The following is a 14243-nucleotide window of genomic DNA, read 5'->3' on the forward strand; positions in this document are numbered from 1 at the left end:
TAAATGTGGGGAGAACAATCTGAACAAAACATTCATTCCATTCTCCTCGGAGTTTGGAAGTTATCACTTTTTTTTATTTTTCTGCACACTCTCCTGTATGTGCTGTTCCTTTACTCATTTCCATGGCGACAAAGAAAGAGGAATGATGGTGCTATCAGAAAGAAGGTACAGGTTGTTTGTTTTCTTTTCACATCCTCAGGAGGGCTGAGGCTCTGGTTAGAAGCAGTCACGACTCCTCCATTCTAAATAACTCACAATGGAGACATCGGGACTCTCCTAGTTTTGTTTAATAGGAGAGAGGGAGGGCCCAGGCTGAACCATAGCTTAAGGAGTTTCTCACGGCTACAGCAAAAGGCAAGAAACAGTTCTTTGGGTGCAAAGCCAAGTTAGACACCTTCCTGGCAAATGGCACATCCACAGTCGGTCTTCTGCAGCCCCGGAACGCCCCAGGTCCACAGTGGCTGCTGGGCCCTCTGGCCACGAGGCAATGACCAGCTCACCTGCGTTGGTCACTTGGCTCCTGGCTCTGAGAGGAAGGGGGGTCTTCAGCCACTTGGGATTTGCCTGCAAGCACCTGCCGGACCCTCTGCATCCCTGGGAAGGGGAAGTGGGGGGCCAGTTGGCACTGATGGCCAGGTGGGTGGGGACAAACAAGCAGAAGCCAGAGTGAAGGCTGGGCTGGGAAGGCAGGCTGCTCACCCAGGCAAAGCCGGTGGGCCTGGTCTGAGAAGACAAAGCGAAACCAACCAGGCTCTTTACACTCGAAGGCCTTGCCAAAGGATAGCAGCACCTTGTTGTCCAAAAAGCGGCGCCAGAGCAGCATTTCCTCCTCAAAGGTGCCCTTGGGCAGGTACTGAAAGGGTGGAAGGGGCTCAGGACATAGCTGAGACCCCTCACCAACTGCCCCTCACCTGCTGGAGGGAAGCCTGAAACTCCCTCCCAGCCCGCACCTCCACTGGCATTACCTTTCTCAAGTCAACCCAGATGAAGAAGCCAGCCCCACGACTCAAGAAGGGGATCCCCAACGCCCTGAGCTCTTCCGAGACGTAGGTGTGGGCAGCCTTGAGCCGGGCATGGTTTTCCGGCAGGTACACCTGGTTGATCCAGTCTGTTTGGGTGAAAGAGAGGCCAGAAGATCAATCTTTCATCAACCCTCTACTTGGTCCCGCTAGTCTAAATGCTGTAAAGAAAAAGGCCATAAGCTGCCAGGATGCTGTTGAGTCCCTCCTCTAGCTGGCTGCTGTGGTGGGGAGGATTATGAAGGGGAGGTCAAGAAGGGATGGAAATTCAGTGTTCAATGTAAAGCACCTTAAACCTAGATACTCAGCCCTGACAGCTCCAGGTCCCACACTCCCTCAGGAGTCCAGAGCACAAAGTCCCCCAGGATAAAGAATCAAACCCAAGGTTTATCTAGTTCTAAAGTTCCAGAGTGATCCTTTGTAGTCCCACCGACCAAGGTTCAGATCCCAGTGTGGCCAATGACAAGGGTGGGTCCTTGGGCAACTTCACCTCTCTGACCCTCATTGTTTGTACTTTTTGTTGTTGCCATACAGTTCTAAGAATTCTAATATACGTATATGTTTATGTAACCACCACCATAGTCAGGATGCTGAACAGTTCCACCACTCTAAAGAACACCCTGATGCTGTTTATAGTCACACTGGCCCCTTCCCTGCAAGCACAGATCTGTTCTCCATCACTACAGTTTTGCCTTTTCCAGAATGTCATCGAATTGGAATTATATAGCATGTAATCTTTTAAGGCTAGCTGCTTTCACTCAGCACGATTCCTTTGAAACTATCCCATGTTGCCATGGATTTTATTGCACAGTAGTGTTCCATTGAGTGGATGGACCACGGTTTTTGCATCCACACATCTGTGGAAGGACATTTGGGTTGTTTCCAGTTATGGGTGATTATGAATAAAGCAGAGGTTTTTGTGTGACCATCAAGGTCAATATCTAGGAGTAGGATTGCTGAATGACTTGGCAAGTGTATGTTTACCTTTATAAGAAACTGCTGAATTTTTTTCCAAAGTGGCTGAACTACTTACACTCCTACCAGCAATGTATGAGACTTCCAGCTGCTCCTTATCTTTGTCAACACTTGATGTTGTCACTATTTTTAAAACTTTTAGCTACTATAGTGAGTGGGGTAGTATCTGGTCCTCATTTTCCTCATCTGTAAAATAATAAGGAAAATATAGGAATTCTTGCTTCCTAGGATTCTAAAGAGAATGAGATGATACAGCAGGTGCATTTGCTAGGCTCAGTAAATGGTGGCATTGACAGGTAACCTTTGCTATTTAAACTCACTATTTGAATCCAGGAATAGAACAGATTCACAGGAAGAGACATACTTCCATTACAACAATTTTTCCTTACAAGCTTCTTCTCTGTTTGTGTTGTTGTTGTTGTTAAAGACATGGTCTTACTCTGTCACCCGAGCGGGAGTGCAGTGGCATGACGAAGGCTCACTGTAGCCTCAACCTCACAGGTTCAAGTGATCCTCCCACCTCAGCCTCCCAAAGTGCTGAAATTACAGGCATGAGCCACCATGCTCGACCCTGCTCTGTTTTTTAAGTGCTCTCAGCTAATCATAATGAATTCACATTAATCAAGTGCCTATTATATGCCAGGCACTATTCTAATTGAATTACAAATCACACTAACCTGTTACAGGACAGGTACCATTATGATCCCTGCTTTACAGATGAGGAAACTGAGGCTCATACAGATAAAGAGGTAAAGCAAAGTGCCGCATGGACAGGAAGTGACCAAATAGGGTATGGACCCAGTCTGGGTCCAGAGCTGGTACTCTCTAACCCAACCCTAAATTCTTCTCATACAAGAAGCATCTATGATTCCTGGCTGTTCCCAGGATGCCTCCAACCCTCCTCCCGTTTTCAGGTCACCAGGCCCAGGCAGTCACCACGGTCCCGCAGCAGCTGTGCCATCTGGTACTGGACCAAGCCACTGAGGCCGTGGTAGCGGCAGAGGGAAGCCACGGCAGTGGCCACGTCCTGGTTTTCTGTGTACAGTGTGCCAAAGCGGAGCCCAGACATCCCGAAATCCTGCAGGAAGAAGCACCCTAGGTGGTGGCCAGCCCTCCATGGAGGAAGCTGCTTCCACCCACCTCGCTGCCCTCCCACCCTCCTGACACCCCCAAGGCCAGCCAGGAACTCACCTTGCTGGTTGCCCACATCACGTGGGTCCTCTGGGGGTCAGGCAGCCTGCAGAGAGCACAGCGTGGGAACAGAGGCAACACAGAACTATGGGAACCCACACGTGTTTGGTTGAACAAATGAAGAGATGGGTGGTTGAATCTAGTTTTGGTTCCGGGACAAGCCCTGGTTTCATCTCTTTGAACCACCCATTCCCATGCATCCTTTAGAGCAGGGGTCAGCAAATGACTGCCTGTGGGCCAAACCTAGCCTGCTGCCCGTTTTTTGTAAATAAAGTTTTATCGGAACACAGCCATGCTCATTCATTTACACAGTGTCTGTGGCAAATTTGAGTGAGAGAGCATATGGCCTGGAAAGCCTAAAATATTTATCATCTGGCCTTTGCAGGAAAAGTTTGCTGGCCCCTGATCTAGAGCCTAGCTCAAATGTCACTCATCAAAGAGACTTTCCCTAACCACTCCCCCTGGGATGAGGCCAATCAGGTACCCTAAACAGATCCTCTCACAGCTCCCTGGTCTCTCCCTTTTAGCATTCATCATGGCCATAATCCAATGGCTGGATGTGCATTTAGCTACTAAAATGTTTTTTTTCTGGCTAGAAATTAAAGTTCCACACAGGAAGGGCCTATGTCTTTCCTGTTCACTGTTGTATCTCCAGCACTTAGCACAGCACCTGCCATGAAATTGATGCTCAATAATTTTTTTTGTTAATGACTAACCAAGGATCATGGACAATCACTTTTTGTCTGTGCCTCACTTTCCTAATCCAAAAAATAGATGGGATTCACAATCCATGCTCCATTCACTCCTCAAGGCTTTGTGAAGATGAGAAGAGAAGGCTAATGGAAAGGACTTGACAGGGCTGAAGGTTCTGGACAAACAGCAGGAACTGTTAGAATTCCTGAAGGTCAGATTCACAGACGGCACACATGATCTGATCCCCGCTTTCTTTTTTTTCCCATAGAAACAGAGTCTTTCTATGTTGCCCAGGATGGTCTCAAACTCCTGGGCTCAAGCAATCCTCCCACCTTGGCCTCCCAAAGTGCTGGGATTACAAGCATGGGCCAGTGTGCCTTGAGGATGATCTGCTCCAAGTGTTCCCAAAGGTATTCTGGCCACAAATGCTTTGCTTACAGTAAACCTAATGAAAAACCCCAAAATGTAAATATCCAGAGGTGTTTGGCACATGCAAGGGGCTCCAGAGGTGCTGAGTGAATGAATGAGTGAGTAAATGAATGAATGAAAGAATAAAACTGGAGCCACTCTGGAGGTAAAGGAAACAGCAAAGAGGCCAATTTCCCATCCACTCAGCCCTAACTTAAGGAATCCTGAGGCCTCTTCTTGGAGTTCTCAGAAATTCCACAGAATAACTTGAAAATCACGAATCTAGCCCAACCCTCCCTACTTCTCATTAGGAGATCTGAGGACCAGTGGGATCAGCTGGGTGGAAATGGAATTGCTCTGGGCAGGCCATGCCCCGTGGGCTGAGCCAGAAAGTGGTCGGGGCTCCGTGGGATAATAGGGGCTGAGGGAGTTAGCTGAGTCGGGGAGCCTCACCTTTCCAGGCTTAGGACACTGCGGTACCCAGCTGACTCCTCAAACACGGACAGCATGTAGACCTCATCCACAATCACATGCAGCTTGTGCCTGGGGTGAGGCAGGGGGTGGGGAGGAGAGACTTAGTGTGTAGGGCAAATGCGTCCCGCAGGGTGGGGAGGCAATACATGAGAAAACCAGAGGGGCCGGGGTCTAGCCCCGGGTTATCAAACTTGTTTTTTCCAGAACACCTTTCTTTGACCTATTTTTCCAACAGAAAGCCATACATATACAGCAGGTGACAGAGGAGCTTTTGAAGCACTGTAGGGGAGAAAGGGAGCCCTCGGGCACCTCCATGGAGGGGCAGGGGCATGCACAAGAGCTCGAGTCAGAGAGACGCAGGTTCAAGTCTGGCTCCACCCCTCACTTGACCACTCGAAGGCTCAGTGAGCTGGGCGTGATAACAGCATCAGTACCTGACAGGTTTGTTGTGAGGATTGTATGAGGCACATAAAGTGCTTAGCATGGTGCCTGGCCCCTAGAGTGTGCGATAATTGATAGCTATTGTTATAAAGAGCCAAAGAGAAAGAGGAATGGCATCCCACAAATCCCTGCTTCCCCACTCTACTGCCAAGGAAGGGCCAAAGCAAGTAGCAGCCCACAGTGGGGTGAAGAGAGTAGAAAAACCTGCACCAAACCCACATGGGAACCCCAGGCTGCCCAGACCCTGTGTCGGGGCCAGTGTGGGGTACCTCACCTCTTGGCAAATACCAGGTACTCCTGCAGCTCTTCCGGGGAGTAGATGTCACCCAGAGGGTTCTGGGGGTTGATGAGGATGAGGCCTTTGACCTTCACACCCTGAAACCATCCGTTAGGATAGGCGACCCTCAGCTCTTCCCCAAGGCCAGAGCCACACAGTCAAAGGGGGCTGGTCACTGGAAGGCTCCCAGGGAGATTTGATGGGGACATGTTCATAACACAACATGAAGCAAACAAGCGGGACACAGAATTACATCTGCAGCATCAGATAAAGGCAGAGGCCAAGGACCAGAGAGAAATGTGTCCACATGCCAGTAGGTTACCTTTGCTGGTAGAATTTTGGGTGGGCCTTTTGCAGTTTCAAAATTCCTACAGTGAGTATGTATAGCTTTCATGACCGAAGTAAAAAAATTAAGTAGATTTTTGAAAAGTAGGCGGGAAAGGAATCACTGGAATACTGGTCTCTGTTCTTCTTTGGGAGTCCTCAGGTCCCCTCAAAGTGAGCAAGATTGCCCCCTCAAATGACCAGGGAGACTCGTTAAACCACAGACTCCTACACGCCACACTTGACCCACTGAACCAGAATCAGATGGATCAGCGATGGGGGTATCCTTAGTGACATTCCCTGGTTGATTCTCTGTGAACTGAGGTCTAAGAGTCTGTTTTGAAAGGGAAGACCCTCCCTGGGCAGGGTTCTGCCTGACTCCCAGAATAATTCTGTGCTACCACCCTACCTGTCTGTCCTCATCACTGAGTACCAACCCTACTCCTGGGAGGAGATCAGCCACAAGAAGAGGGGTCCAGGCCCTGCTCAGACCCACCCACTCCCAGCCTCGGGTTTGATTTGATCCCCAGACCTCAGAGTGAGCTTCTCGCAGGGCCATCTCCAGCTTCTCCACTGTGAGCTGGAAGGGGCGTGTGTCTAGCCCAGTGACCTGGAAAAAGACCCATCAGAGCCACCAGCCACATTCAGTGACCACTGCCCCCCAAACACACATGAACTCTCAGGCCTCTCCTCCCCTGTAAACCCCAGCCTCCTCAGAAGAGTCTCTGGAAAAGCAGGTGGGAGCCCCCGCCTCTTACTGCCATCCACCCCCACCCCACCACTTCAGGGACCCCCTCATCACTCTCGGGTGCTATACTTAGGTCTGCCCTGCTCTGTTCCCACCTCATTGTTTCTGGGTCTGGCTCTTGGCTTCTACATCATCCCCAGGGATCTCAGAGACTAGAACTTTGGAACCACTGGGGATCCCAGGCACAGGCAGCCATGTGGCAACAGAAGGCTCCATTCCCTACTCATCACAACCCCAGAGCCCTCAGCATGGACGACCCTCAAATTCAGACTCAGGAAACTCTTGACCACAGGCACGCCCCAGTTCTACCTGGGAAGCCAAGACTCTTACCTCACTGTCCAAGTAGACACAAGCCAGTCGGACATTGCCGTAGAGACACACGTGCTGTGTGACGGCGCCATAGTAAGGGGTGGGGATCAGGAAAGCCTCTGGGGGCAGGAGTGGGTGACGGCCTGTCACTTTCTGGCCAGAACACCCCAGACCCTCTGTCCACTGTCCCCACTCCCTCTCTAGGCCTTTAACTTCCTTGGGGACCATTTGGGGCATGCTTGCACTCTCAACTCCCAAAACACTTTCGAAAGCTTGGATCCACTGAGATCAGCCCCTGATATGGTTTGGCTGTGTCCCCACCCAAATCTCATCTTGAATTATAACTCCCGTAATTTCCATGTGTCATGGGAGGTACCTGGAGGGAAGTAATTGAATCATGGGGGCAGGTCTTTCCTGTGCTGTTCTGGTGATAGGGAAGTAAGTCCCACAAGATCTGGTGGTTTTATAGAGGGGAGTTCCCCTACACAACCTCTCTTGCCTGCCACCATGTAAGATGTGACTTTGCTCCTCATTCGCCTTCCACCATGATTGCGAGGCCTCCCCAGCCATGTGGAACTGTGAATCCATTAAACCTCTTTCCTTTATAAATTACCCAGTCTTGGGTATGTCTTTATTAGCAGCATGAGAACAGACTAATACAGCCCCCTTTCTAATTATTAACAGCTAACATTTGCTAAGCACTTACGATGTGATGGCAAATGCACTGAACATTTGTTTCTATTTTATCTCATTTGCTCCTGACAATTAGACTCCGAAGTAGGTACTATTTATTATATCCTAACTTTATAGATGGGGAAACTGAAGCTTAGAAGGTTCCTGTTCTTGATTGTTCTGGAATGGGCAGGAAATTGCCTATCATATCCTTACAATGAATCTCTCGTTGATGGTTCAAATCCTGGTTACTACCTCTCTTTGTGTGACTTTGACAAGTTAACCTCCTGTGCCTTAGTCTCCTCATCTGTAAAATGGAGATCATCATAGAACCAACCTCATTGAAGTATTGTGAGGATTAAACAAAATACTCTACATAAAGCCTTAGGCCAGTCCCTGGAACACAATTCATTAAATGTTACTAATAATCTCATTATTAATTAAGTTACCATGAATGGGTCTCTTTTCCTTGCAACCAGTAACCCCTGACCATAACTGATTCTTAAAACAATCTGCTCTTGCGGCAGGCACTGCTGGCTGGCTGCCCATTCAACAGCCATTTCAATTTCCTTCTGTGCTAAGACAGTACCAGTTTCTTCAGGCATGACCAACAACATGTCTGAGGAAGGTTGGCCTTCCCCTAGCCCTGGGGGACAAATCACGTCTGGTTTCAGGCAACCCTTTGCCAGGGACCATTTTGGAGATAGGTTTATGAGTCAGTTCTGGTCAGGAAGATAGAAGGGGGCCTCTTCTGGGAAACAGCATCCCTATCCCCATCTCCTGATAAAAAAGAGACAGGCACGGCACGACCACATCCCTTTCTTCCTGCTCTAAGACACACTGTCACGTGAGGATGCGACAGCCCCCTTATGAGCATGAAGCAGCCAAGGTCATGGCAGAGAGAAAGCCCAGGACCCCAATAGCACACTAACCTCCCCTGGAACTGCTGACCCCCGGGTGCTTTGTCAAGTCACTTATTCACGCCCCCTGCAATCTAGTATATTCTAGTGTGCCTGAAAGCATACTATTGCAGCCCTTGAGGCCAGGCAACGGGGGGCCCTGTAGGCACAACGGGGCTCACAGTGCAGGGCAGGCCACAGAGATCACTTACCCCCCGCCTCACACAGCACCGTGGCCAGAGCAGAGAAGAGCGAGGCACCACCATTCAGGACAACCACCTAAGGGTGACATATCCAAGGGATGAAGATGAACCAGTTCCAGGAGTGGGCGGGGACCCGCAGCCTCCCAGGACAGCACAGAGGGAGCGTCAGGCCCTGCCCTGGTGCCACCTGGGGCTCTGTCACAACAAAGCCACTAGACTAACAGCCAAGCTCATCCGTGTGGACCCTGCTCCAGATCATCTGAGCCAGGAAGAGGGGGCTGGTCACTAAGAGGGTCTTGCCTGAGGGTGTGGAGGCAGAAGGCCCACAGAACAACATGGGGTGGAAATTATACCCAAACTCTAAACATCGAGGAGGGAGAAGGTATTCCTAATTCTACTTTGAAACAAATCAAAACTATGTGAAGGGCAGATCTCAACCCCAGCTTACCCTCAGGCCAGCCAAGAGGTGGGGAATGGAAGCCAGGCTTAGTGGCTCACACCTGTAATCCCAGTACTTTGGGAGGCTGAGGCGGGCAGATTACTTGAGGTCAGTAGTTTGAGAGTAGTCTGACCAACATAGTAAAACCCCGTCTCTACTAAAAATACAAAAATTAGCCAGGCATGGTGGTGCACGCCTGTAATCCCAGCTACTCGGGAGGCTGAGGCAGAAGAATCACGGAAACACAAGAGGCAGAGGTTGCAGTGAGCCAAGATTGCACCACTACATTCCTGTCTGGGAGACTGAACAAGAGCCTGTCTGGAAAAAGAAGGAGGAGGAGGAGGAGGAGGAGGAGGGAGGGAGGGAGGGAGGGAGGGAGGGAGGGACGGAGGAAGGAAGGGAGGGAGGGAGGGAGGAAGGAAGGAGGGAAGGAAGGAAGGAAGGAAGAAAGGAAGGGAGGGAGGGAGGGAGGGAGGAAAAAGATGGAGAGGGGAGGCAAGAGAACAGGAAGGAGCAGTGGAGGGGGCTACTCACGTTCTCTGGTCTCAGTGGCGCTGGGCTCTTGCAGTAGAAAGACAGGAACTTGGCCACTTCCTCCCGGAGGCTGAAGATAAGACAAATAGGCAGTGCTTGCCAGATGGTCCCCAACCCACGGTGCATCCCGAAGCTCCTCTGGTGAATCCTCAGGCACCTGCCATCACTATTCCCTAATTTCCCACGATGGGGGTGTGGGTGCCTCTGTCTCCACTCCTCAGCACCCACCTTCTCCTCCCCACTACCCACATGCATTGCAGTGGACACCCCACCGCACCTAATCAGGAGATTTCAGGGATTATCAAAAGTAACACTCTCTATGGAGATCTAGCTAATTATACGAATAAACATTATTACTACAACAATAACTATTAGCACCATTATTGTTGCTCATATATTTTAAGCATTTACCTTATACAAATGTTATTTAGAAGACTTTTACTTACTCTTCATAATAATCCTATGATGTGGTTACTACTATCATTATTATTATTACTCCCATTGTACAGTCAAAGAAACAAAAACTGAGATTTAAAGGAATTAAGTCACTTGCTGGTAAGAGGCACAGTCCACACTCAAGCCCAGTGGTCTGACTCCAGGGCCCATCATCCTAATGACTACATTAGAAGAACACATGCTTTGCAATCAGTCTTGGGATCAGGTCCTGCTCAGCTGCTGAGCCCTTAGAACAGTGTCCCCAAGCAAGTGTTCAATAAGCACAAGCTACTATTAGTGTTACTTACCACCTCCCCTTTTAGCATTAGGAAAAGGCCCCAGCCAGCTCCCCCAACAGCAATTATGGCTTCTCTAAAGCTACCAACAAAGCAGGTACAAAGACTCCTCGCCTGAAGGCCCTCCCCATGCTACAGAGCCAGGTTCCCAGAAACCAGACTAGAGACCCCTGTGCTGAGGTGGGACTGGCAGGAGACCCCAGGTCACCAGGTCTCCAGAACTAGGCCCTCAGCCTACTGCAGGCTTTCTCAGCCTCCCACTACTGATGTTCGGGGCCGGGTCATTCTTCGTGGTGGCGGCTGTCCTGTGCATTGTAGGAACTTTAGCAGCAACCCTGACCTCTACACACCAAATGCCAGGAGCACCTGACTTCCCAGTTCTAACAACCAAAAATGTCTCCAGACATTGCCACACATCCCCAGGGGGCCAAACTCACCCTATGGCAACTACTTACAACAGATGTCCCCTCCAGTCAGCGTACTGCAGCAGGGACGGCTCCACTCTCTGCATGTCGCTCTGACTCAGCTGGGGACAGACAGGGAAGAGCGGGGCTGAGGGCCGGCACTGCTGCCTGTATCCACAGCACAGGGCAGGTAAAGCTGAATGCTTGTTCTGCTCATCAGAGAAACCGTGAGAGGCGCAGACAGTGACAGCTTTCTCATACCCATGTTCCAGGTGAGGAAACTGAGGTCCAAAAAAATGAGGTCACTCAGCCAAGGTCACAGAGCTGGCAAGTGGCAGAGCTGAGACAAAAACCCCAAATTTTTGACTCCTAGTCTGGTACTCTTTATACAACACTGCCACCTAAAAAATTGGAGGGGTGGGTTTGCAGAAGCAGTAACGGGAGACCACACTGATCAGTATCTCCATGGGGGCGACAGAAGACACTGAGAGCTAGAACCTCAGTCTTGGCTCCAACTTCTACAGGGACTTAGGCCACTGTCTTCCTGTAAGCTCAGCTTGACCTCACACTTTGGAAGACATAGCAGTTTCTAGACCACCCACTCCATGACCAGGTGCTAGGTTAGAAACTCCTACTATTGTAGGCACTTTGTCAAAGAAGGCCCAATGCAGGGGCCTTGCGCACTGGGGCCAAAAGGAAGAAAGGGAATCAGCCACTTCTACATAACTGGGTCCAGCCTTCGCCCTCTCTCCCTTCCTCCCTTAGAGCCACAATGTCCAATATGGTAGCCACTGGCCACATGCGGCAAATGAGCATTTGAAATGTGGTTCAACTGAATTAAGACACACTGGATTTTGAAAAGTTGGTAGGAAAAAAGTATGTAAAATATATCATTAATAATTTTTATACTGATGACATGCTGAAATGGTCATATTTTGAATATATTGGGCTAAATAAAATATATTATTAAAATTAATTTTTACCTGGAATCTTTTTTATTTTTTTAATATAAAATTTAAATTGCTATATGTGGCTCACCTTTTATTTCAGTGTTTAGCTGCCTGAGAAGAAGGAGCTGGCTTTAGGTAAAACAGGCCTTTAAAATCTATTCCAGAGCCGGGCACAGTGGCTCACACCTGTAATCCCAGCACTTTGGGAGGCTGAGGCAGGGAAATCACGAAGTCAGGAGTTCGAGACCAGCCTGGCCAAAATGATTAAACCCTGTCTCTACCAAAAATACAAAAATTAGCCGAGTGTGGTGGTGTGTGCCTGTAATCCCAGCTACTTAGGAGGCTGTGGTAGGAGAATTGCTTGAATCCGGGAGGAGGGGGTTGTAGTGAGCTGAGATCATGCCACTACACTCCTGCCTGGGCAACAGAGCGAGACTCCATCTCAAATAAATAAATTAATTAAATATATTCCCTATAAGCCCTTTCCCTTGGGGTTGAGATTTCTCATCTTTGGAAATATGTTCCTTTGGGTTAAGCATTGCTGTCTCTACAAACCCAAACTCTGCCACTGCCACCTTGGGAGACACATTTATTAGACGTTGTCAGTGGTTGCTAAGATGGCTCACCCCAGCTCAAGAAATCGGATTATAAAATTTCAGAAATGTTTCAAGCTGTGTTAAAACAGCCACTTTAAAAAAGCAAATTAATATAAACGGACAATGAAATAAATTATCTTACAAACAAAGGTGATAAGCACTCAAACATCATCGCTTCCTGATTTGCTAGTACCTTTTACTATCTATGCTTTTGAGGTCAGTTCTGTCTACATGTCTGTATGGTGAAAATATTACCTAAGTGTGCTCGTGCACCTCTCTTCCAACTCTGCCTGCAGTGATATCACAAGAGGAGGTTGAAATTGGCCATGGTGGGAGTATTTACACTATGGAAATTGGCAAAGCTACACATCGGGGGTTTATTTTTGTCCCCCTGAAGAGCTACTCGCTAAATATCTACACCACAAAGCACTGAGTGTTTCCCTCTGAGATCAGGGGACCCAACACAGCAGGAGGGACTGAGTGAAATAAGAGTCTGCAGAGATGAAGAAATAGGACTAGAGGGGGAAAGTAACTCACTTAAGAACACGCAGAAAACTCTCCCAAGGTTGGCCTGGAACCTGGGTCTCTTGATTCCCAGGCCAGGGCCACTGAGCCAAGCAGTAGGCTCCTGTTGGGAAAGCGTCCCAGGGAAGACAGCTCCTCGGAGCTAGTGATGCCCCCCAGAGGTGCCCTAGGACTTACCCGCCAGGACAGCAGGTCAAAGCAGAGTTTGTTCTCACTGACACCCAAGTTGATGATGCCCTGAAGGTACAGAGGCAGGGTTAGCATGGCAGGGGGTGCCAGTGAAAGGACCCAGGAGCCCATGGAGGCAGCAAAGCAAAATGGGAGCTCTCTACAACCCCACCCTTTCAACTACCCCTCCTTGCCTTTGCTCAAGGTGTGCCTTCTGATCAGCTGCCTGATCCCATCTTCCCATTTCTAAAGCTCTGTCCAAACGCCATGTCCTCCAGGAAGTCCCCCCTATAATGCCACCCGGAAGGGATCTTTTCTTCTGCATCCCACAGCTCTCGATCTGTCCCCTTTAGAGCACTGGTCAGTTTCCACCCCAGGTCACAGGGATTGACATACACACCATATCTCCCGTACTGAGGGTAAGCTCCCTGAAGGACAGATGTGTGCTGAAGACACTGCCGTGTCTCTCGAGGGGCTTAGTGGGACTCAATACACATTTACAGAATGAAAGAAGACAGAGGGTATATTGGCAGTCTGGCAGGAACAGAAGCAAAGGTGGGTGTAGATCAAGAACGGGTTCCTTTGCCACTGCAAATACTCCCCCAGGAGACCCTGCAACATTACACAATACCTTGATCCCCACTCCATAGGCATTTATTGTCACAGAAGAGGCTGACAGGCATAACCCGAGCTCTCCCTTACAGAGTCCCCACGGAGACTCGGTGCAGCCTCACAGCTAACTGCTGACCCCTGAGTTACTACAGGGGAAGTGAAAGAAGGAAGATGAAAAAGTAAAACCTGAATGAGCTCAGACTATGACAAAATGAAAGGCAGTGCTCCTTCATGCCCTGGGAAGCAAGCTGGGAAGCTCCTCCAAACAGAGCCAATCTATTCACACATCCTGGCAGCTCCAACTTCAAAACACATGCACAGTCCAACCATGTCTCACCCTCCACCGCTGGGACCCTGGTATGAGCCACCATCATTTCTCGTCTATATTATTACAACAGCTTCCCTCCTCTCTCTGTGCATTCTCTTACCTGCCAAGTCAAATCTCCATACAGCAGTCCAAATCATCTTTCCAAACCCCAAATCAGACCACACTGCTCCTCCTTTGAATACCTCTTATTCCACTTTGTCCAAAATCAGAAGGCTCACCAGGTCTTCTGGGGCCCTACAGGATCTATGACCTCCACCACCCCATCACCTTTCTGACCCCATCACCTGCCCATCTTGGTTTTGGCTTTATTCCAGCTCCAGTGG

At 49.3% G+C, this 14243-nt stretch overlaps 1 protein-coding gene across 9 annotated transcripts in view; it reads right to left on the minus strand.

Moving 5' to 3' along the window:
• LOC105471614 (1-aminocyclopropane-1-carboxylate synthase homolog (inactive)) overlaps nucleotides 1–14243 on the minus strand; it is a 28504-nt gene that overhangs the window by 10137 nt on the left and 4124 nt on the right. For 4 of the 9 annotated variants that reach the window (XM_011724176.3, XM_071074816.1, XM_071074815.1 and 1 more), the window contains exons 3-15: nucleotides 12990–13049; nucleotides 10793–10863; nucleotides 9607–9676; nucleotides 8643–8709; nucleotides 6881–6978; nucleotides 6335–6412; nucleotides 5476–5576; nucleotides 4740–4829; nucleotides 3186–3231; nucleotides 2931–3072; nucleotides 966–1108; nucleotides 700–853; nucleotides 6–594 (exon numbers count right to left, since the gene is read on the minus strand). In XM_011724176.3, the coding sequence (XP_011722478.2) occupies nucleotides 497–594; nucleotides 700–853; nucleotides 966–1108; nucleotides 2931–3072; nucleotides 3186–3231; nucleotides 4740–4829; nucleotides 5476–5576; nucleotides 6335–6412; nucleotides 6881–6978; nucleotides 8643–8709; nucleotides 9607–9676; nucleotides 10793–10863; nucleotides 12990–13049 (1218 nt within the window). In that variant the 3' untranslated portion in view covers nucleotides 6–496. Of the gene's footprint in view, nucleotides 1–5; nucleotides 595–699; nucleotides 854–965; nucleotides 1109–2930; nucleotides 3073–3185; nucleotides 3232–4739; nucleotides 4830–5475; nucleotides 5577–6334; nucleotides 6413–6880; nucleotides 6979–8642; nucleotides 8710–9606; nucleotides 9677–10792; nucleotides 10864–12989; nucleotides 13050–14243 lie in introns of those variants that run through there. The other 5 variants (XM_071074819.1, XM_071074818.1, XM_071074817.1 and 2 more) reach the window with 3 other exon arrangements.

Source organism: Macaca nemestrina, chromosome 12 (genome assembly GCF_043159975.1).
Source record: "Macaca nemestrina isolate mMacNem1 chromosome 12, mMacNem.hap1, whole genome shotgun sequence".
NCBI classification, from domain to species: domain Eukaryota; kingdom Metazoa; phylum Chordata; class Mammalia; order Primates; family Cercopithecidae; genus Macaca; species Macaca nemestrina.